This window comes from Nuphar pumila, chromosome 6 (assembly GCF_984573655.1).
Source record: "Nuphar pumila chromosome 6, dmNupPumi1.hap1.1, whole genome shotgun sequence".
Taxonomy (NCBI): Eukaryota; Viridiplantae; Streptophyta; class Magnoliopsida; order Nymphaeales; family Nymphaeaceae; genus Nuphar; species Nuphar pumila.
The window spans coordinates 98,649,993-98,674,870 of record NC_143254.1 but is presented as its reverse complement, the minus strand read 5'-3'; the positions used below and the strand labels follow the sequence as shown (position 1 = coordinate 98,674,870).

The 24,878-nt window shown below is 37.8% G+C and overlaps 1 protein-coding gene across 1 annotated transcript; it reads left to right on the top strand.

Annotated features, from left to right (window-relative positions):
• Positions 1 to 389: 389 nt before the first annotated feature.
• On the top strand, positions 390 to 24,878 carry LOC149835361 (protein TPR3-like). Its single transcript, XM_090008428.1, has 26 exons — positions 390 to 529; positions 848 to 1,030; positions 1,125 to 1,304; positions 1,504 to 1,617; positions 1,782 to 1,940; positions 2,679 to 2,856; positions 2,931 to 3,054; positions 3,152 to 3,267; positions 3,422 to 3,587; positions 10,026 to 10,135; positions 10,237 to 10,306; positions 10,418 to 10,491; positions 10,621 to 10,716; positions 10,790 to 10,885; positions 10,993 to 11,120; positions 11,204 to 11,438; positions 11,529 to 11,693; positions 11,775 to 11,861; positions 12,060 to 12,206; positions 19,632 to 19,742; positions 19,835 to 20,014; positions 20,100 to 20,228; positions 20,309 to 20,404; positions 20,648 to 20,836; positions 20,916 to 21,082; positions 24,318 to 24,878. Exons 2-26 carry the CDS (start codon positions 951 to 953, stop codon positions 24,529 to 24,531), a joined length of 3,411 nt encoding a protein of 1,136 aa, XP_089864554.1. The 5' UTR covers positions 390 to 529; positions 848 to 950; the 3' UTR covers positions 24,532 to 24,878.

The following is a 24,878-nucleotide window of genomic DNA, read 5'->3' as shown; positions in this document are numbered from 1 at the left end:
AGCTTCGTTTACTCCAGGTCAACAGACATCCTTACCCCCCAACATCATTGCACGGATCTCAAACTAGACGTTAAATTCGATTTTGTTCCCGAATTTTAAGTCCGAGATCACCCTCATCTCCAACCGGCAACTGTCGGTCGTGCACAACGAAGCCACTGGAGACAGAAGCAGGACCACTTCGAGTAACGTAGATAAGCAGAACGGCTTATATAACCTCACCCCCCTCCAAAATAAGCACCATTGCTTATCACGGCTTTGATTAGCGTTGTCACGTATATTTCGAGGTGTTATCGTCTCCATATAAATACCCCTTTCCTTCTGCATCTGAGAAGTTTTTCATTTCCTTCTTTGTGTGAGAGAGAGAGAGAGAGAAAGGAAGAGGAAGAAGAGAGAAGGAAATCTAGGCCGTTTCTTTCTGCGAGCGAGTGAGCCGTCCGATGGGATCTCTACGTGAAGTTTTTTCCGATCCGTCTCTTCGTCCTCCCCCCTGCTAGTCGCTTCCCTCTCTGTGAGAGAGAGAGAGGGAGAGGTGAGTTCTCGAAGAATCTCTTTGTTGTTCTCATCTTTTAGGTTATTTTTCCCTTTTGCAGCATTTTGATTCCTCCTGCTTAAAGGCGTTCCAAATTCTCTTCTTTCCCTTTTTTCCTGTCCTTCTCTTTGTTACCTTCTCAAAACCTAGGTTTTTGAACTGATTTCCGTGCTTTTTTTTCGTTTATCTGATTTTCTGATGTCGATTTTCCCCTTTTCATGCCCTTATTAGTTTTTTGGTTTCTATGTATAGGTTTTTTTTTTGTTTTACTGCGTTGATTTGTGGCCTGAAGCGTGAGAGGATCTGTCTTTATCTCAGGGAAGAAGGGTTTCATATTTTGGTTTTTTCTTTCTTTTCGTGTTTCACAAAGGCGGCCAGTGTTTGGAGTTCGGATTTTCCCATCAAGACAAGGGTTTTAGCCATGTCGTCGCTTAGTAGAGAGCTCGTGTTCCTCATACTGCAGTTTCTCGATGAAGAGAAGTTCAAAGAGACCGTTCACAAGTATGCGATTGCTACTATGTGTATTTTTTCAGGGTGTTTGAGTTATCGGGCAGGGGGTTGTTTGATTCGTTTGACATGGTGTTCGTTTGTGTAGGCTGGAGCAGGAGTCTGGGTTTTTCTTTAACATGAAGTATTTCGAGGATGCCGTGCACAATGGGGAGTGGGACGAAGTGGAAAAATACCTTTCTGGGTTCACGAAAGTGGATGACAATCGGTATTCCATGAAGATTTTCTTCGAGATTCGGAAGCAGAAATACCTTGAGGCATTGGATAAGTAAGATTAAGAGCTTATTATTTCTGTTCTCTCTTCACCTTTCCTTTTGGGGTGGGAAGGGGGGTGCGGGTTGGGTAGTGGTTTCCCATTGAGTTAGTATGTTCTGTCCATTTTATGCACGTTTGACCGCTTTCCTTCCAATTATGTCGGCAATTCGCTGTATCAATGTTAATGGTGCACTGCGTTTGGCTTCCTGCAGGCATGACCGTTCAAAGGCGGTTGAGATCCTTGTGAAGGATCTGAAAGTATTCTCCTCGTTTAATGAAGAATTATTCAAGGAAATAACCCAACTTTTAACCCTAGAAAATTTCAGGTATCATTTGGTTACCTGCTTTTTATTATGATTGCTCTTTTTAATTCATACTCGTGGCATTGAAATCATTAACATTATGCCCTTCATGGTTGCTAAATCATCTGCAACTTTTCCTCCAGCAAGCGATTTAACTTTTCACTTACCTTTTGCTTTGTCAATGTAAGGGAAAACGAGCAGCTTTCCAAGTATGGGGACACAAAATCTGCTAGAACCATCATGCTGGTTGAGTTGAAAAAGTTGATCGAAGCAAATCCTCTTTTTCGTGATAAACTTCAGTTCCCGAACCTTAAGACTTCACGATTGAGGACCCTCATTAATCAGAGGTAATTTCTGTTAAGTTTATAAATGGTGGCTTGGCTGATTCTGCAAACAAAGTAACATGCCGACATCTGTCTTTGCGACTTCAGAAATAGAATTTTTGTTTTCCTTTTTCTGCCCCCAGATGTGATAATTGGAAAAGGTTATGCAAGTATTTGGCTACTTTTCAAGAGATTTACTAGACTGATTTGGTGGTCGCTCAATACTTGAGCCAATGACCTACCTGGTTTGGCCCAGGGGCGAGCATCAATTTGATGACTACAGTTGGACTTACTTGATGACTTAAAACTTAAAAGTTGGTTTTGCACAAAACTTGTAGTGGATGACGTTGTCTCATCTTATTTCATGGGGACTCCTTGAATTGCTGAAAAGTTGAAGGTTGCATTCTTTTGAATGAACTACAAAACTCAAAAATATAGTGCAATATCTATTTTTGTGATTTCCACAAAAATGTGATGATACCTGGATTTTATGCCAGTAGGTTTCCTCCAAACGTTTCTTTCTGTATCATGTCTGGGTTCCATCTTTTTCCTATTCTTTTCTTCGTTGATATGTTTTCCTTTCTTCTAGAGTTCATATTCTGAATTACTTATGTTCATTTTTTTCGGAGGTATATTTCGAGGGAAGAAAAGTGTGAAATCCACAAGATGAAAACCTCTGTTAGTGTCATGCATGCTTTGTGCTTTAACTTAGTTCCAAGGAATACATTGAGAACCTATCATTTTGTGTTTGAACTCTGGCAGCTTGAATTGGCAGCATCAGCTATGCAAGAATCCTAGGCCTAATCCTGATATAAAGACCCTTTTCGTGGATCATTCTTGTGGGCAACCAAATGGTGCACGAGCCCCATCACCTGCAAACAATCCGCTCTTAGGATCCATGCCCAAAGCTGGAGGTTTCCCCCCATTGACAGCACATGCAGTAAGAGTCGTTATGCATAAATTCCCTTTGAGCTGATCACTACTATAACTGATTAATGTTGTTTGTGATATTAGCCATTTCAACCAGCATCGGCACCTGTCCCAGCTCCACTTGCAAGCTGGATGTCTAATCCACCTACTGTAACCCATGCTGCAGTTTCTGGTGCAGCCATTGGTCTCGGTGCTCCTACAAATCCAGGTAGTAACAGTTTCTGATTTTGGGATGAAGGTCATGCCATCAAACTCTGCTGTTTCTATTTTCATAAACTTACATTCTGTGTTGGGCATTGTGGTAGCTGCACTGCTGAAGCATCCAAGGACTCCTCCAACCAATAATCCTGCTGTTGATTACCACTCAGCAGACTCTGATCATGTCTCCAAAAGAACAAGGCCCATTGGAATATCTGATGAGGTAAACTGAAAATTTTTCACTGAGATGATTCTTCATGGTACTTTTGAAGAGCTCATCTTGAATTTCTTGGCTTTTTCCTTTCTGGTTTATGATATTCGTGAGAAAACTAACCACAACAAATATATGATATTTTATCTATGTTCCCTTGGTGCAGGTTAGCCTTCCTGTGAATATATTGCCAGTCACCTACCCTGGGCAGATCCATGGTCAGAGCTTGTATACGCTAGATGATTTGCCGAAGAATGTTGCTAGAACACTGAATCAGGGATCTGGTGTCATGAGCATGGATTTCCATCCTACTCAGCAGACTATACTTCTTGGTTAGCTTTCTTGATTTCACCTTTTCTTTCCTTTTTCTTTTTTATCCATAAGGTTAAAACTGTAATAAAACAAGAAAACTCCAATCATGAACCAAAGGTTCTCCAATCTTCAACGAAAGTGTTCTCTCAAGGAACACACTTCCAACATCCGCACAGATAACCACAGAGAGTTCCAAAGAATGACTCTCACAAACTATAAAAAGAGGATAAAAAATATAATTTATTTAATACAGAGAGTGTGCCAAAAGGCATACAAAACAAAGGGAAGAACACCCTTATATATACACAAGGGAGAGGTGTGAGAGATAAAAAGAGAGAGAGAGAGTATTACGTATATATTTATTAAACATAATATATATATATATATAGGGAGAAGTCAAACTAAGTTTAAAGAGTTTTTCTTATCTTGAATAATCAGGGGAGACTTTAAAGAGTTTTTCAGTCAGTGAGATATTGTGTAAAGAAGAGGATGCCATTCTTGTTTATAAGATAAACAATGCTCAGGACAACCTCTGCCCAAAAAACCTTAGGCACGTAACTACCAATAAGTAAAGTCCTTGAAGTTTCAATAATGTGTCGATGTTTTCTCCCAATTAGGCCATTTTGTTGTGGTGTGTGTGGACATGATCATTAATGCATGATGCCATGAGTAGAGATAATTTTTAAATTCTTTTGATACAAATTCTCCCCCTGAATCAGTACGAAATATACAAATATTGTTTTCAAATCTATTTTTAACCAACAACAACAACAACAACAACAACAACAACTACGCCTTCATCCCAAAACAATTGGGGTCAGCGATATGAACCAAAAAAGAAATTCATTTTGGGTCTTCCACATGAATCCTTTTCCTCCAATCATTTCTATCCAACGCCATGTCCTCGGTGAGGTTCAAAGCATTCATATCCTTTCCTATCATCTCCATCCAAGTCTTCCTAGGCCTACCCCGACCTCTTTTAACTAATATATTTTCCCATTTCTCCAACCTTCTAACTGGAGCATCATTAGGCCTTCGCCGAATATGTCCAAACCACCGTAAACGATTCTCTCGCATCTTATTTTCAATGGGTGCAACACCTACCTTCTTACGTATCTCTTCGTTCCGAATCTTATCTTTTATTGTATTTCCACACATCCATCTAAGCATCCGCATCTCAGCTACACTCATTTTTTGAATATGATGTCTCTTGGCAGCCCAACATTCCGTACCATATAGTAAAGCGGGTCTAATAGTCGTCCTATAAAACTTTCCCTTCAACCGCAATGGCATTCTACGATCGCACAGCACTCCAGTAGCACTTTTCCATTTCATCCACCCAACCTTTATCCTATGATTTACATCTCCATCAATTTCTCCATACTTTTGAATGATGGATCCCAAATATTTGAAATAATCATTCACCGGTATATCTTGCTCACCAAGCTTCACTACACTCCCATCACTACTTCGTTGCTTACTAAACCGACATTCCATATATTCAGTCTTACTCTTACTCAACTTAAAACCTCTAGCTTCCAATGTCTGTCTCCATAATTCTAACTTAGCATTAACCCCAGCTCTAGACTCATTAATCAAAACAATATCATCAGCAAACAACATACACCACGGTACATTTTCTTGAATTGATCTCGTAAGCTCATCCATCACTATCGCAAATAGGAAAGGGCTTAAAGCAGATCCTTGATGTAACCCAACCGTTATCGGGAAATTGGTTGTCACCCCTCCACAAGTGCGGACATTGGTTACTACTCCTTCATACATATCTTTAATTATACTAATGTACTTGAGAGAAACACCTTTCTTCATCATTGTCCACCAGAGAACGTCCCTAGGTACTCTATCGTATGCCTTCTCTAAATCAATAAAAACCATATGCAAATCTTTGTTCCTCTCTCTATATCTTTCAATAAGTTGTCTAAGAAGATGTATAGCTTCCATAGTTGATCTTCCAGGCATAAAACCAAATTGATTCTCCGATATCATGACAACCTTCCTCAACCTAGACTCAATCACCCTCTCCCAAAGTTTCATAGTATGACTCATGAGTTTTATACCATGATAGTTTGTGCAATCTTGTATATCACCCTTATTCTTATATAAAGGCACCAAAGTACTCTTCCTCCACTCATTAGGCATCTTATTTGTTCGCCAAATCAAGTTAAAAAGATTTGTCAACCATTCTAAACCTTTCTCTCCCAAGCATTTCCAAGCCTCGATAGGTATACCATCTGGGCCAACTGCCCTTCTTGATTTCATTTTCTTCAAAGCCTCTGCAATTTCTTTCTTTTGAATCTTGCGCATGAAGTCACGATTTATCTCATGAAAAGGAATGGAGAAGTCTCCAAGATCTTGAGCATGACTATCATTAAATAGCTTATCAAAATAATCTTTCCATCTCTCCTTAATCTCCTCATCTTTGACTAAAACCCTTTGCGTTTCATCTTTGATACATCTAACCATACCCAAATCCTTCGATTTCCTATCTCTCATCTTTGCAAGCCTATAAATATCCTTCTCGCCTTCTTTGGTATCCAACTTGTCATAAACCTCCTTATATACCTTAGCCCTCGCGTTTCGAACAACTTTTTTAGCTTCCTTCTTTGCTATCATATACTTCTCCAAATTCTCATTATCACGACTCTTACTTAGATTTCTATAACACTCTCTTTTAACCTTAATAGCTAATTTGACATCCTCGTTCCACCATGATGTATCCTTACCTAGTGGTGCACCGCCTTTAGACTCACCTAATACCTCCTTAGCTACTTTTCTCATACCACCCGCTATCTTATTCCACATTGATTCTGAATCCTCCTCGAGACACCAATCAACTTCCTTAACTACCTGCTCTACAAACATTCCTTGTTTAGCTCCTTTCAGTGCCCACCACTTAATTCTAGGATCTATCTTATGTCTATCCCTTTTGCGGCATTGTCTAATTCTAAGATCTAAAATTAAGACTCTATGTTGTGTAGCTACACTTTCTCCTGGTATAACCTTACAATCGATGCAACAACCCCTATCTCTCTTTCTAAGTAGGAAAAAATCTATCTGACTCGTATTAACCCCACTTTTAAATGTTACTAGGTGAGACTCCCTCTTCCTAAACCAAGTGTTTGCTAAGATCATATCATAGGACAAACAAAAATCTAAAATCCTTTCTCCACTTTCATTTCTTTCTCCTATACCATAGCCTCCATGGATATTCTCAAATCCATCCCTACTAATGCCTACATGTCCATTAAGGTCACCGCCGATGAAAAGCTTTTCTCCATAAGATGTCTCTTGTACTACTCCATCTAAATCTTCCCAAAATTGATGCTTAATGGAATCATCTAAACCTACTTGAGGTGCATAAACACTAATAATATTAATAATATCCGTACCTAATACTAATTTAATAAGTAAAATTCTATCACCCTTCCTACGGACCTCAACTACATTATCTATAAACTGACGACTCATAACAATCCCTACTCCATTCCTATTCTTATTTATTCCTGTATACCAAATCTTATATCCCCAAGGTTCTATCACTTTAGCTTTCTCACCTACCCATTTGGTCTCTTGAAGACATAAAATATCAATCTTTCTCCTACACATAACATCTACTAACTCTACCAACTTACCAGTTAAAGACCCTATGTTCCAAGTGGCTAACCTAATTTTATGGTCTTGGACTAACTTCTTTACCCCCACCCGTCCAACAAAGTGAGGGAACCCTTGCCTATTTGACACCACACCCGGGCGCCGGTGTGACGCGTCGCTTCTGGGCGACGACCTAGCAACCCTTGCACATTTATCACTGCCTCCGGGCCTAGAGAGTACAGCGCGTCGCTCAGTAGGGAACGCCCCAACGAAATTCTCATATTGGTTCATTTTCATAGGATATGACAAAGTTTTTATGCTGGCTGTCACAGGCCTACCGCAACCCTCCTCCTTTATCCGGGCTTGGGACCGGCAGTGTATAACTACACAGGCGGAGTTAAATCTATTTTTAACCATCTTATGAAAATTTTAAAATTGAGAAAATACTTCAGATTTATATTTAAGGAAGTAAATCCAAGTATATCTAGTAAAGTCATCCACAAAAATAACATAATATGCATATCGACCTTTAAACACTCTTTAGACACAACTGGTGTTGGACCCCAAACATCCAAATGAACCAACTCAAATGGTCTAAGATGAAACAAAAGTTCTATCTTTGAAAGATAATCTTTTCATTTTCCCAATAACACAGTCTTTACAAGTGAAATCATTAATATTACAAAAAAAATTCAAACTTGAAAAAAATTGAATTTTAGATACAGTGGGATGTCCTAGTCTTGTATGCCATAATTTTAAATCCATTTTTTGAACATTACAATAAAAGCATATTTTGATATCTCCAAAAAATTCATATAGTAGAGACCTCCCTCTCTATGGCCTTGCTCAATCAGCTTTCTTGACTGGCGATCCTGCACCAAACATTCATTTGAACAGAAGGAGATATTACAACCATAATCAAATATTTGAGATACAGATAGGAGATTAAGTTTAATTTAGGAATATATATCTAATTTTTGGAATGAAAATCTTTTTTTGAGTTTGAAATATCCTTTTCAAAACTTCTTATTCATTTGTTTTCAAGAGGTGTTTCATCGATCGTAAATACTTTTGACACATTTGAGTTGCTATAGCATTCATATAAAATATCATTGTTTGGGGTCATGTGAAAAGATGCACCAGAATCAAGAAACCAAATAATCTTACCTGGGTCTGAATAAGATGATATTGCAGCCCCAGCTGAGGAGGATGACCCTTTAAGAAAAGGTTGAAGGGCTTTAACTAATTGAGCCAGAGACATGCTTCCAATAGATGATTCTTAAGGTGTGAGAATGTCCTTGTCCTTTGATTCTTGAGAAGAGCCAACCAAAGCAATCTTTTTTTCAAATGTCCTTTTTAGTTTAGGATATTGAAGCTTAGTTTGTCTCGGCTTATGACAAAAATAACAAATGATTTTCTTTCTTTCATAGTCATTTTCTTGTCTTCTATAGTGAGGTGGCTTATATGCACAAACGTAGTTTTTTGGTCGAGAAACGGCTAAGACCGAGTCATCTTCACTTTTGCTTACATGCTTTTTCAATCTATTTTTTTTCATACTCAATTCTTCTAGTGTCTTCAATAGAGGGTAATTTTCCTCTATGGAGAATAATAGAGTTTGTAGATTCAAATTCCGACCTTAGACCGTTAATGAATTGATAAAAGTGCTCCACATCTATTTGCCTTTGGCGGAGTTCTATGTCTTCAGGACGATGCCACTTTGGCTCGTGAAGAGTCAATTCTTCTCAAAGTTCGGATAGGTCATTATTACTATTCTCTAATAGTTGTATCCCCTTGAATCATAGTTCGAACTCTTTCTTGTACATTGCATATATGTGCAATATCAGAATATATTCTCTTAAGATAATCCCAAGCCTTGTTGACATTTTCAAATTTAGCTAGACTTAAAATTTTTTTTACGTCCACACTACTAATAAGCCAAGACGTGATCTTGGCATATTCCATCCTCCACTCCTTTCACTTCTCATAAGAGGTTATAGCCTTAGATTTCTCATTTTCGCTTACAGGAACCTTCTTCTCACCCTCTATCGTAGTGAGAACTAGCTTGAGTTTCAGATCAGATCCATCTACTAGTCTCCACAATCTCGTTCCCCAAATAAGGTGCTTCGTGATAGAAGCTTGAAATCATTGAATTTTATGGGTTTAATGGTGACATTATCATTGTCGTTCATTTTTACAAGGGCTAATGAGAGGAAAAGAGAAAGATATAGAGAGAAGAAAGAAGAGAGGAGAGATAATAAGCACGAGTACACCTTCACCAAAGAATTTTACGATCACTTGAATGCTTGCAAGATCACCAATACTTTTGAGGAGGATACTTCAAATGAGCTTCAATACTTCCGGCTCTGATACCATGTAAGAAAACAAGAAGACTTTAATCACGAACGAAAGGTTCTCCAATCTTCAACGAAAGTATTCTTTTAAAGAACGCACTTACAACATCCACAAGGATAACCACAAAGAGTTCCAAAGAATCACTCTTGCATACTCCACAAAGAGGATAAAAAATATAATTTATTCAATAAAGTGAGTGTGGCAAAAGGCATACGAAACAAAGGGGAGAACACCCCTCTATATATACAAGGGAGAGAGGTGAGAGATAAAAAGAGAGAGAGAGAGCAGAGAGGGAGCAGTCAAACTTAGTTTGACTTCTCCCTATATATATATATATATATATACTAGTACATGTACATGTAGGTATATATACTACCATATATATAAGTATAAATGTGTGTACATTTTAACAAAAACTTACCACGTTTCTGATTTGTTCCCATTAATGTATCACTTGAACTGATAGATTTCTTATTATTGTTACTATTTTTTAGTTGGTACAAATGTGGGCGATGTAGCATTATGGGAAGTTGGCTCCAGAGAAAGACTGGTTGTGAAAAATTTCAAGGTTTGGGACCATGGGTCTGTCTCTATGCCATTACAGGTATGTTATACTTCATAGCATAGAAAACCTGCTTGACTGTGTTCTGGCATGTCTTCTAAAGTTCTTCATTAATAACTGCATTTGATTTTCCTAATGGTCAGGCTGCTCTTAGTAAGGAACCTGCAGTATCTGTTAATCGTGTCATATGGAGTCCTGATGGTTCACTGTTTGGTGAGAACAATAGAATCATGGAATTTAACCATCTGGATTTTTATAGCTGTTGCATTTAAACAGAGTTATATTCTTTAAACCATTTATACCCTTTTTTTTTCTTTTCTTCAGGGGTTGCATATTCTAGGCTTATTGTGCACATATACTCCTATCATGGTGCTGATGACATACGACAACACTTGGAGGTATATCTTGCTTATTATCTGGGATACATTATTGACTATTGAGACAATGGTGCATGTTGTGCTTTGGTTCTGTCATTCCTTTTGTGCTTGTCTAGAGTTAATGGTATAAGTTGTTCTTGTATGTTCTAGATTGATGCTCATGCCAGCAGTGTCAATGACCTTGCGTTCTGCCACCCCAACAAGCAACTGTGTGTTGTAACTTGTGGTGATGACAAGACCATAAAGGTTGGCTTCTTTGGAGTTGTGCTTATTCTGGTTTGATAGTTTAGATTACTGTTATTAAATTCTAGCTCTGTAGGTGTGGGATGCTGCCACTGGTTCCAAACAGTACTGCTTTGAAGGACATGAAGCACCTGTTTACTCTGTTTGTCCTCATTATAAAGAAAATATTCAGGTAATCACCCATTTTAGATATGTGTTGGTTTTGCATTCAGTTCACTGCATATTTTCTATTATTCACTATAGGAGTTAATAATGTTCTTGATCCTTTCTGGTTTCCAGTTCATCTTTTCCACAGCTATGGATGGAAAAATTAAGGCATGGTTGTATGATAATATGGGTTCTAGAGTTGATTATGATGCTCCAGGTCATTGGTGCACCACAATGGCCTATAGCGCTGATGGCTCAAGGTTTGATTTTACTACTAGATAAGGTTAAATACTGAATCCTAAAGTTAATATACTGAAACAAATGTCATCTGGATCTTTTGCAGGCTATTTTCATGCGGTACTAGTAAGGAAGGAGAGTCATACATTGTAGAGTGGAACGAAAGTGAAGGTGCTGTTAAAAGGACATATCAAGGGTTCAGAAAACGTTCTTTGGGTGTTGTCCAATTTGATACAACAAGAAACAGGTTTTTGGCTGTTGGTGATGAATATTTGATCAAATTCTGGGACATGGACAATGTTAACCTTCTAACAACTACTGATTCTGAAGGTGGACTGCCGGTATGTCCTTGATGTAAAATACTAATCTGCTTATGTATTCTGTGATGATTTAATATTGCAATGATGCTTCCTAAACATTCCTCTTGTCAGGCGAGCCCGCGCATCCGTTTCAACAAGGAGGGGACACTATTGGCTGTTTCAACCAGCGATAATGGGTTCAAAATCTTAGCAAATGCTGATGGGCTGCGCTTGTTGCGTACATTTGAGAATCGTTCTTTTGATGCCTCTAGAATTGCATCTGAGGCTGTAGTTAAGGTGTGTAAACTGGTTGTTTTTCCAATGTGAGGGTATTTGGGTAAATAAGATTTTTTGGCTCAACAAAGTGCTGTCTTGCAGTCACCAGGAATAAATGCAATGATTGTTGCTTCTTCTGCTGGGGGGACGAGTACAGCTGCAGATAGGAGTGCCACTGTGGTGGCTATGGTAGTGTTTTGTCGTGCAAGCTTTCTGTTTAAATTGCTTCAGTATATTTTATGCTGTTGATGACAAACAGTCATTAATGATTTGATCAGCCAACTTTCTACTTCTTCAATTGTTAGAAGGTGTTGCTTTATGTTGAAAAGATTATTTTGATCTTTATATTTTCTGTACTTCAACTCATTGTCTTGTTTACTTCTACAGAATGGTGATGCTCGAAGCTTGGTGGATGTTAAAACCAGAGTTGTTGATGAATCAATGGATAAGTCAAAGATTTGGAAGCTGACTGAAATAAATGAACCAACACAGTGTCGCTCACTCAGGCTTCCTGATAGCCTAAGGACTAGCAAGGTGGGAATTACCTACTATGAAGCCTTTCCTGCAAGCCTGCAGGATTGGCAGCAGGATCTTGAAAAAAAGCTCTTGTTCTTTGCTTTGTTGCTAGATTGGTTAACATGGCTAATTTTCTGACTTAAGTTTTACTTGTAAATCTGAAAGTAAAAGATTGTGGCTGAAGATAGAACTTGAGTTTCTTCAACATAGACTTTGTATGCAGTCCATGGAGACATGGTGGGATGTCTTTAATTCTTGAATTCTCCTATCTAAAAGTGTCCATCCTTGGGTTAAGGACAAAGATGTAATTGGTCCCCTATTTGATTCATCTGGGTCTTTACACTTTTCTCACTCAAAGCTAATTGTTCATTTCCTAGAATGATAGGATCTTGTCTCAACTGCTAGAGGTTCTACAGGTTGATTTTTCTCCCTACTGTTATCAAATACCTATGTAACCGGGACATGGCACTTAGGGTGCCATACCCGTGTCAGCTAGTGTCGACACGGGGCACTGGTACCTGGACACGGCATTTGCTGTGTCCTATATTATATTATATTATATATTTTCAATATATAATATATATTTTAGATATATAATATATATTTTCAGTATATATTTTAGATTAGATATATAATATATAGTTTTTAATATATATTTAACCGTGTCCCCATACCCACATTTTTTGGAATTGCCGTGTCCTACCCTCCATACCCACATTTTTTGGAATTGCCGTGTCCTACCCTCCATACCCATACACAGGTGACATAATCAAATACGCTTTGGGCCAATGAGCACTGATTGTTAGACCAATGTCAGAATCGTATCAGACCCTGAATTGATTTTCAAACGATTCAGGGAATCGGCCAATTCAGATTCTGAAGTTTGAACTGAATTAAGATGAATTGGCGAATTTTTAACCAGCAGATGACACATGTCAGTAAAATATTAAAATTATTAAAAATTATTTTAAGCTCTTTTTTAAAAAATAAGCCGAAACAGCTGGTTTCATATCTATTTTGGGCCAATATGATATGAATCGGGCGATTTGCAACGATACTGACAACAATTAATGACCTATACTCACTGATGTTTGGTTGAGTTTCTTTTATTGGAAAATTTTTGTAGGATTTTAGCTTTGGTTCATGACTGTCCCAGTTCATTTACACATTTATTCAACTACGTGAGTGTGAGTGAGATTTTTTAATTTGGTTCTATTTGTTGCAGTACCTGATACATTGGGTGCATGTTGCAATGTGTGTGTCCGTGTGTATATATATATATATATATATATATGTACCTATTTGTGCGCTGATCATAGGCATAATTAGGTAATTCTTTATTCTTTTTATGATTGTTAGGAGTTAGGACAGCTAATCATTTGATAATGAATTCACGTTTCCTCTTGAAAAGAATTTATCTTGATAGTCTCTTGTACGCTAACATTAGATATTGCTGGGAATGTAAGATGTGATTCTTGTTAAAATGTAAAACTGTACATATATGTATATATAATAATATTATATTATTATATATATATATATAAATACATTTTTAATTTCTTTCTTTTCTGTATTTTTTTTCCTTTATTTTTATTTTTTTGTCTTTATGTCATCTAGTTCAGTTTGAACTAGAATGACTGTTGCTAGTCAAGTCCTGTCCAGACTTGACTAGCAATAGAGCTGTTGGACTGACACAGTCCAACAGCTCTTAATAGAGCTGTTGGACTGACACATTCCAACAGCTCTAAATAGAGCTGTTGGACTGTGCCCAACAGCTCTATTGAGTCCTCTTTCAGCTGTGTATATAAAGGGGTGCAGCCCCTCTTGTATTTTACCCCAATGCTTCTTAAGCAATTGGTTTTTCATATCAATAAAGAATACATTTTTATTTTTATTTTGTTTCCAGTTATACCCTTTTTAAGGGTTGTGCTTTAGTGTCATTCTTGACACTTGCTCTTGTTAATCAAAGCACGTGTTTCGAAGATCCCCATTTCATTTCATGGTATCAGAGCCGCGGAAGTACTAAATCTTGAGGAAAAGCTGCCTCGGTTTCCGTGCCCGTTTGCAAAAGTGTTCGCCACTTGAAGAGAAGTGTTTTATCACTTCATTGGAGAAGATTTCACATCTTGTTGTATTGTTTTTTTTTCTTTCTTTCTCATTTTCCTTCTTGTTTCTCTTCTATCCCTATTCTTTCTCTCCTTGTAATCGATGGATGACAATGATAAAGTCACCATCATGCCTATGAAACTAAGCGATACGAACTATGTAACATGGGCTTCAATCATGAAGCACCATATATGGGGAAAAGGCTTATGGGGGATTGTGGATGGTTCCGATTCGGAACCTAAGTTATCTCTTACTAAAAAGGAGGGAGATAAAGAGGTCCCTCTATCGGAAGAAGAGAAAATCAAGGCTATTGCCTCATACGAGAAGAAATGGAAAGAATGGAGAATATCTCATGCGAAGATAATGTCATGGCTTATCAATAGCGTTGACATTAAAAAATGCTCAAGTCTTGCCAAATTTGATCATGCCGATAAGGCATGGGAATACCTTAAGAATATGTATTCCCTTAAAGATATTGCACACGTGTGCAACCTCCAAGAAAAAGTTCGAATGATGACACAAGGAGACAAAACTATTCGTGAATATTACAATGGGTTGTCCGAACTTTGGGAAGAACTTTCCCTTTTAGAACCAAAGTGGCATTGTGCCGAAGACATCGAGCTTCGTCAGAAACAACTCGATGCTGAACATTTTTACCAGTTTATCACTGGATTAAGGCCGGAATTTGAAACCACTAAATCGGCCCTACTTCACCGGGGAAAAATTCCTTCTATTGTTGAAACTATTGAAGAGTTAACAATGGAAGAAAATCGTCTCCGGAAAGGTTCTTTAAAAATGGAAGATGATTCCGTTTTAGCCGTGTCTAGACCAGGGAATCATGTTCGATCATATAGGCCTCCTCACTTTAACCGACAAAATGGTGACTATGATAAGAAAAAAGTTATTTGTCATCACTGTCATGAACCGGGACACTACAGGCCACAATGTCCCAAACTTAAGGAGCTGATAGAAAAAAGAGCTGCAATTGCTGGATCGGAGCCTAAAGATCAGGATGCACCAGTTTCCCTGGCCCAACTAATGGAGATTCTTCAGTCTCTCATCAAAGGTGCCTCTTCCTCATCTGAAGCTTCAACCGGCGCAGCAGCCTCATCTTTTTCTGATTTAGGTAAAATTTCTTGGCTTCTTGACTCTGGTGCATCTTTTCATATGACCCCAAATAATCAAAGTCTATCCAAATGTGTTAAAAATAAAACAAGTGTGTCAAAGGTCTTTACTGCTGATGGGACTTCTCTTGAAATAGAAGGAATAGGAAATTTTGAAAAAATTTATAAAACAAAAAATTTTTTTATTCCAGAAATTAGACATGTTCCCAAATTAAATTTAAATCTTTTATCTGTATCTCAAATTTCTGATTATGGGTGTAATATTTTTTTTTCTTCTCATGGTTGTTGGGTACAGGATCGCCAGTCAGGCAAGCTGATTGGGGAAGGCCATAGAGAAGGAGGACTCTATTACATGGATTTTTTGGAAATGCCGAAGAAAGCTTTTTGTTATAATATTCAAAAAATAGAGTTGGAACTGTGGCATAAGAGACTTGGTCACCCACATATAGCCAAAATCCAACATTTTCCAAATCTAGGAAAATTTTGTAACTCTGAATCATTTGATTGTAAAGATTGTATTCTCGGCAAAATGAAAAGATTACCATTTCAGAACAGAACCTTTTTCTCTTCAAGACCACTTGAATTAATACACTCGGATGTTTGGGGTCCTGCACCAGTAATTTCTAAAGGAGGATTTGTTTACTATGTTATTTTTGTCGATGATTTCTCCCGACATACGTGGATGTACTTTCTCAAACATAAGTCTGAAGTATTTTCATACTTTCAAACTTTTCATAATATGGTTAAAAACAAATTTCAAAATGATATTACTATTTTTCGCACAGATTCAGGGGGAGAGTTTTTATCCACAGATTTTCAAAATTATCTTAAATTGCATGGCATCACACATCAAAGATCTTGTCCTTATACACCTCAACAAAATGGACTGGCAGAACGAAAACATCGCCATATTATAGAAACCACTAGAACTTTATTAATAGCAAATCAAGTCCCTAAAGACTTTTGGGCAGAAGCTGCCTTAACTGCCACCTATCTCATTAATAGGATGCCATCTTCTTCGTTACAAAATATCACTCTCATTGAAAAACTAATGAACATTTCTCCAGACTACTCTAGATTAAGAATATTTGGGTGCAAATGTTTCATATTTACTGACAAAAATGATAAACTTTTCCCTCGTGCGATTCCCTGTGCCTTTTTAGGATATGCTGAAAACCAGAAAGGTTATAGATGTTTTGACTTTAAAAATAATAAACTATGTGTCTAGAAATGTTTCCTTTCTTGAAAAGGAGAGCTTCTTTGATTTTAGAAAATTAAAAGACGTCACTGAGTACTCCTTTTTGCTAGATCTAACATCAACATCTGATGAATATGACCTTGATTGTAACTTTGATGATGATCAAAGAATTATTGATCTTAATGTTGAAAATGAAGAAGTTCATAGAGATACTAGTATTCAATATTCCAGGCGACAAGAGTCTAATACTCCATGTGCACTTGAGAAATATTCTAACATTCCAACTAGACAATCATCCCGAATCTCGAGGCCTCCAGAAAAGTTTGTATCATACGAGTCTTTCTCACCCACATATAGGGCAGTTATTGCATTAATTCACTCATATGAAGAACCATCCACATATTTTCAAGCAAAAAATGATATCAAATGGATAGAAGCCATGAAAGCTGAATTAGATGCACTTGAAAAGGCTTCTACATGGAATATTCAAGATCTTCCTCCAGGGAAGAAAACTATAGGATGTCGATGGGTTTATAAAATTAAAACCAAGAGTGATGGTACTCTTGAAAGATATAAAGCCCGTTTAGTAGCCAAAGGTTATGCCCAAGAATATGGGATTGATTATGAAGAAACCTTTGCTCCGGTGGCTCGTATGACTACTGTCCGAACCTTAATTGCCTTAGCTTCTATCAAAAATGGTCTATTTTTCAAATGGATGTCAAAAATGTTTTTTTAAATGGAAAGCTAGTTGAAGAAGTATATATGGAACCCCCTCCTGGTCTAAGTATTCCTAAGGGTAAAGTTCTTCGCTTAGAAAAAGCTCTTTATGGACTTAAACAAGCACCAAAAGCTTGGTATGATAGGTTTAGTCGTGTTATGATTGATATTGGTTTTCAATTCTGTTTAACTGACACTGCTTTGTTTATTAAAAATTCTGATTCAGGGATCATTGTGCTTCTTCTCTATGTGGATGATATGATCATCACCGGAAGCGATAAACAGGGAGTTAAAACAATCAAAACACTTCTTAAATCTCATTTTGAAATGACTGATTTGGGCTTGTTGAGATATTTTTTAGGCATTGAAGTTGCTTATTCTCCTAGAGGATATTTATTATCTCAGACTAAATTTGCTTTTGATATTGTTTTCAGGTCTGGTATTACTGATGATAAGAAAGTTGACACTCCAGAAGTTGTTAATGTTAAAATGAAGATTGATGATGGAGAACTTCTTGCAGACCCTACTCCTTATAGACAGCTTGTCGGGGCACTTTCCTATCTATCCATTACCAGACCAGATATAGCACATGCTGTTCATACAGCAAGTCAATTTCAACATGCTCCTACTTCTGTTCATATGGGAGCAGTCATGCGTATTATCAGATACATCAAGTCCTCTCTTTCACGAGGACTTTTCTTATCTTCCTCCTCTTCTCTTGATTTAATTGCATATACTGATGCTGATTGGGGAGGTGATCCCAATAACAGACACTCAACCACTGGCTTTTGTGTCTTTTTAGGGGAATCATTAATCTCGTGGAGGTGTAAAAAGCAGCAGAAGGTATCTCTCTCATCCACCGAAGCTGAATACAGAGCCATGGCAACCACGACCATGGAAGTAGTTTGGCTCCGACGACTGCTTGCTGACATGGGAGTTGAAGCAACAAAGGCTTCACAAATGTGTTGTGACAACAAAAGTGCGATCTACATTGTCAGTAACAGAACATTCCACGAACGCACCAAACACATCGAAATGGATTGTCACTACGTCAGAGAGGAATATCTACACGGGATAATTGATCTGCCATATGTCACTTCAGAATATCAGTTAGCAGACTTCTTTACAAAGCCTCTCGCTGCTCCCCGATTTCACTTTCTCTTAGACAAACTTTCGCTCATTGTACCGTAAGTTTGAGGGGGAGTGTTAAAATGTAAAACTGTACATATATGTATATATAATAATATTATATTATTATATATATATATAAATACATTTTTAATTTCTTTCTTTTCTGTATTTTTTTTCCTTTATTTTTATTTTTTTGTCTTTATGTCATCTAGTTCAGTTTGAACTAGAATGACTGTTGCTAGTCAAGTCCTGTCCAGACTTGACTAGCAATAGAGCTGTTGGATTGTGCCCAACAGCTCTATTGAGTCCTCTTTCAGCTGTGTATATAAAGGGGTGCAGCCCCTCTTGTATTTTACCCCAATGCTTCTTAAGCAATTGGTTTTTCATATCAATAAAGAATACATTTTTATTTTTATTTTGTTTCCAGTTATACCCTTTTTAAGGGTTGTGCTTTAGTGTCATTCTTGACACTTGCTCTTGTTAATCAAAGCACGTGTTTCGAAGATCCCCATTTCATTTCAATTCTTACATGTTTCAATAAAGTTGAAACAATTTGTAACTGTCGTATTGTCTTTGATAAAATCTTCAAAGCTAGGTTTGCATTTCAAGTCAAATAAAAACCAGATCTGAAGTTCAGATAGAGTCCACATAAGCCTCAACAGGTAGTATTTAATTGAGGGCAACTATATTTTGTTACAAGGAATTGCCTGAGTCTGATCATTAACCTGGAAGATTGGAGAAATTTCTTAAGCTGCAACAGATCAAAATTTATTATGCAAAAGAACTAGAGAAACACTTAGAAACTTTAGCAACTGCAAAATAGCATATGGAATGGATTTGATTTGCATTCTTAAAAGGCATCCTGTGGGTGGTTGCGTTCTAATAATGCCATTGAGGCAAAAATATGTCAGGGAGCATGGGAACCTGTCAGTCAGCTTAGTGCAGTGGCCACCTACTTGGGCACCATTTTCATTGTGAAACATAAAAAATACTTTCCTTATTCTGTTCTCACTGAAATAATTTGTATTAAGTTACGTATGGAGTAAATTGAATGGAGTCAGCCTTATAGAATTTTGGACATTATCACAGTATTTACGTGTGTTACACTGTTAAAAGTTATTGTCTGTGAACCTCTGCTGCTTCTAATGATTCATGCAATCACTGCAGATTTCAAGACTGATATATACTAACTCAGGCATCGCCCTTTTGGCATTAGCATCCAATGCCATTCATCTGCTTTGGAAATGGCAGCGAAATGACCGAAACATAAGTGGCAAGGTAAAGATCTTATAGAAGCCCTAGGGTCTAGTTGGTTCCTGAAACAGTTTCATATTTTTGGTGTATTTGCTTAGATCCTTTACCTTGTGTAGGCAACGGCAAGTATCGCACCTCAACTATGGCAACCACCAAGTGGCATATTGATGACTAATGATGTAACAGATACAAATCCTGAAGAAGTTGTTCCTTGCTTTGCATTATCCAAAAATGATTCATATGTTATGTCAGCATCAGGTGGCAAAATTTCTCTGTTCAATATGATGACATTCAAGGTGAATTAGATAGAGATAGTATGTGCTAAGTTTTTTATTTTCAGTTGAAGATATACTGATTATTGTTTCCAATTGCCATATGCAGACAATGACAACATTCATGCCTCCGCCGCCAGCAGCAACATTTCTGGCATTCCACCCACAGGACAACAACATAATTGCTATTGGTATGGATGACTCCACAATCCAAATTTACAATGTTCGAGTTGATGAGGTAATGTTCTTGTTATGGAAATAGATGTCCCTTTTTTTGTTTTACCAATGCAATGTTCTGAAGGCATTGTCTTCATGCAGGTAAAAAGCAAGCTTAAAGGACATTCTAAAAGAATCACTGGCCTTGCTTTCTCAAATTCATTGAATGTCTTGGTATCATCAGGAGCTGATGCTCAGGTGAGTGGGTCTTTTCCTGGGGATATGTATGAGCTCTTTCATGAATTGAATAACTTTTTTAGAAGTTAGCTCCCCTGGCCAATGGGCAAATATGCTATCTAGAAATATATTCGGGATTTCACCAATGCAATATGTTCTGCACTTATTCACTCTTCCTGCAATCTCTGTTTCCTGTCTTTTGCGTATTGATAAAGATGTTGCATTGAGAACATCTGGTAGTTATTCTTCTGCTGGCATCTGCAGTTATGTGTGTGGGGAACAGATGGGTGGGAGAAGCAGAGGAGCAGATTTTTGCAAGTCCCTGCTGGTCGCACACCAACTGCATTAGCAGAGACACGTGTCCAATTTCACCAGGATCAGACACACTTCTTAGCTGTTCACGAGACACAGATTGCTATTTATGAAACAACTAAGCTAGAATGTGTAAAGCAGGTATTCTAGTCTTGCACAACTTACTCAATTTACCAACTAGTCAGCCCTGTTAATCATTTCACTTGAATGTGGTTTGCAGTGGGTTCCACGAGAATCATCTGCCCCAATTTCCCATGCTACATTCTCTTGTGACAGCCAGTTAGTGTATGTTTCCTTTCTAGATTCAGTGTTATGTGTATTCAATGCTGCAAATCTGAGGTTAAGATGTCGAATCAATCCAGCAGCCTATCTTGCAGTGAATGCAAGGTACTTTTTATTCCATGAAGTTACTATATGAAAGTTTCAATGTTGCATAATTCAATCAGTTGGGTCTTCTCTCTCTTTTTCTTAATTTATTTTTGGAAATAAAAGAGGCAGGCTTTATTAGTAAAGAGAAGTTTAAGGCACACCTATGTCACACTGACACTTCACATAGCATGTGTATCCCATGTAGACATGACACAACACTCGGTCTCTTCATGGACACAACAAGACACTTTTTGAACACAGTCAAACCGGTTTCAGACACAGTCAACATTGTGTCATTAACTTTATCTATTTTCTTTTACGATCTTATTTACTTTATAGTATTTACTTGATTTCTTTTTTTTAAAAAAATTGTCATCAATTACATTGCATTGCATTTTCATCTTAGTTTCATTATTCCATGTTCCTAACTATAGCGATTTAGAATTGTTGTTTTATACACACACATATACATCTATATTTGTGTACAGCCCTGTCCTCGTGTCCTAATTTTTGAAAATTATCATATTGTACCAAGTGTATCTGCATCTTGTCCTGCTCCCCCATCTGTATCAATGTGACATAGAGGCACACATAGTTACTCCTAGTAATACATCAGGTCATGAGTTTTTTTACCCCTTTTAGTTAAGCAAGGGAAGAAACCCCCATCGTGGACTGAACATTGGCAGGCCCCTGGTTGGTAAAAACCCTTGAGGTCCCCCAGCCTGCGGGAGAGTACACCCAGCTTTGCCCTTGCGGCAAGGAATGCCCCATAGGTTTTCGAACCATGGACATCCCATGTCAGGGTGACAAACCATGATCACCCCAACCCCAAGCTAGGAATGTGGATCCCTTGTGAGCAGTCGTGAGAAGTTACAACAAACAAGCACGAGAGAATATAATGTTGGGAGAGAAACCCATTTTTCCATGTCAAGATCCAACCTACAAAAGGTGTATCATGGCTACTGTATGTTTGTCATAGAACAGAGCCAGCTATTTTTTGAAAGCCTGACTATTTCTTTCCTATTAGACCATCCTCCATGTTGGAGGCCACCATCTCCAAATGCAATATCATCATCTCTATGGCCATGAATTCATCTTCCAAGAAGAAGTTCCCTACAACTTTTGATGTCTGGTATTATGTTTGGTACATTTGGCCACAGTAGGATACGTTCAAGCATGAGTGGCTGAAATCATTCATAGCATCAAGTACTGTACGAGAGAGAGAGAGAGAGAGAGAGAGAGAGAGAGAGAGAGAGAGAGAGAGAGAGAGAGAGAGAGAGAGAGAGAGAGAGAGAGAGAGAGACCCCTGGCTGTCCCCAGCTCCTTCCGCCGATTCACTGATGGCACAGAATCTCTACTTGCCACCCTCTGCGCATGACCGCATGCTGCTATTTTCACTGCAAAGCTCACATTCCAGCATGCTCCCTCCCTCTTGGGAGGATAGGAGCCACATACAGACAATTGTCCTAGGAGAGACCCATTCCTCCAAATGGCCTTGGAAAGGAAGGTTGTTAATTGTTACATTATCCAGGAATGACTTATTTGCCACCTAGTGCATGATTTCTGATGGTTAAAATCTCCCAAAAAATCAACCACCACAACAATAATGGAAAGTGAATGAGATGGTACACTTGCATATTGAATGCTTTGATAAATTAGATCTGCTTATGTTTTTATCACTCAAGTGTTGATGATTAATATTGTTAATGATATTCATGTTTTTTTGTTTAGCCCACCAATTCATTTTCAATCCAGTGCCTTGTCAGAATTTTGAATGCCGCTTCCCATCTGTAGCATTTTGCATAACTAGGAATCTAGTGGATTGTCTATGATGATTGCATGGATGACGTTCTTGTCTCTGTCACTGTGGGAGTCCGTGATTTATTGCCTTCCGCTTTGTTGGTTCTGGGTTTGGTGCAGTTCTCATTCTCCTTTTTCTGATTCTTCCCTCTATTTATTGGTGCACACTTATCTTTATTGCTGGTGGCAGCTCTTTTTCTAGAGTTTCAGATAGCTTTCTTGCAACTTGTACCTTCTTTCCCGTCTTCTCTTGCACTTCTCTCAGCCACACCATTCTTGGATTTTCTTTTTCTGCCTGGTCTCCTACAATTGCCTACCAACTTATCTATTTTCTCTGAATGTTTACCAAGTTCTCAGTTACTACAATGCCTTAGGCCTGCCTTTTGGATTGGTAATTTGGTTGTTTATGTCAATGAGGGAAGTGGCATCAGAAAGTGATGTGAGAATGATGAGTTTTACTGAATTTATAATTTAAAAAGACTTTTTGTACATATAATAGTACTATCAACTAACTAAAAATTTCAAATTTATAGAAGTGCTTCAAGATCAAATTCTTATTTTTGTTCATATGATTAGGAAGTATATGTGTTTCACAAATTGTTTTAAATAATACTATTATATCTGTATTAGATTAAAGATGAAAATTGGTATAAACATCAATTCATGAAAAAACTATGACATCAATGCCATCTTAAGGGCAAGTAGTAGTAGGCTAATAGTATATAAACTTCAGCCTGAAAATTCCATGAATTTTATGTAAAATTGTACATAAATTGTGTATATGTTTCTACAACGAGTAAATTTTGCACACTTTTGCCTTAGATGAGTTACCTCATAGACCTTTGAGTTCTATTAAAAGTGGATGCATGTTTTATGGTTCGTTTCTTTATCCCTCAATTAAATTAAATAGGATACATAAAATTATCTTTCTATATACATATCAAATTTTAGATTATTTTGTAAATGTGTTTCTTTTAAATGAGTGCAATCATCTTGGTCCAAAATCCCATATCTAAGCAATGCTTCCCATAACATGAATGGTGAGGTTCAGAATGCCTAGCTTTCAGCTTCTGAAGTGGCTTCTGGAAGTCAATGTTTTGGTGATATAAGAAGCTTTTAGTAATCATATTCATACCCATTGCCGCGTCTTTCTTCCACTTTTGGGAATAAGGTTTTGGCTGTTGCATAAAATTCAGTTTTGTAAATAAGGAGAACAAAATTTATCTGGACAATGTTATTATATTCTATTGGTTTGATTGGTGGAATCAATGTTCTTCCTCATTCTTGGTTCATGATGAAAGATATTGAGGAGGTAAGGTACTTATTGCATTAAAATTGACAAGGGAAAAATATCGGCTGCTGCACCAAGCCGACCAGGTGGTGCATTATGTCTTTGGTTTTATGATTTTTTTCCTTGCCATTGTCTAAATCTCTGAAAAACGTCTATCTGCAGCTCCACTGTGTACCCACTCGTGATTGCAGCACATCCATCTGAACCGAACCAGTTTGCTGTGGGCCTAACAGACGGAGGGGTTCATGTCTTGGAGCCCCTCGAATCAGAAGCAAAGTGGGGCAGCCCGCCACCAGCTGAAAATGGTTCTGCAAGCAACCTGCCTACTGCTCCATCTTCAGCGGCAACTGGGACTTCAGATCAGCCTCAGAGGTGACCAAAACTGTGGCGAGTTGTGGGGTGTTTCTTCTTTGCCCTTAATATAAGTTCAAATAGTGTTTGTTGGCAATATAGCTCGATCTTTTTCTACAACCTTTGTTATAGAGATATTATTGGGGAAAATTAGGATATGGGTTAGGCAAGTTCTTTTGTATTTTTTTTCCTCCTCTTTTATCTTACTGTCTTCCACCCCCCCCCCCCCCCCCCCCCTTTCTCCTGGTCATTGGCTTAAAACACTTATTGTTAAAGAGGTGAGTGCTGATGTTGCTGGGTTCCGTTCTTTATTACTTGGGTTTGATGGCGTGTGTAAAACGTTCAGCGTAATCATTAAAAAGGTTTTATTTC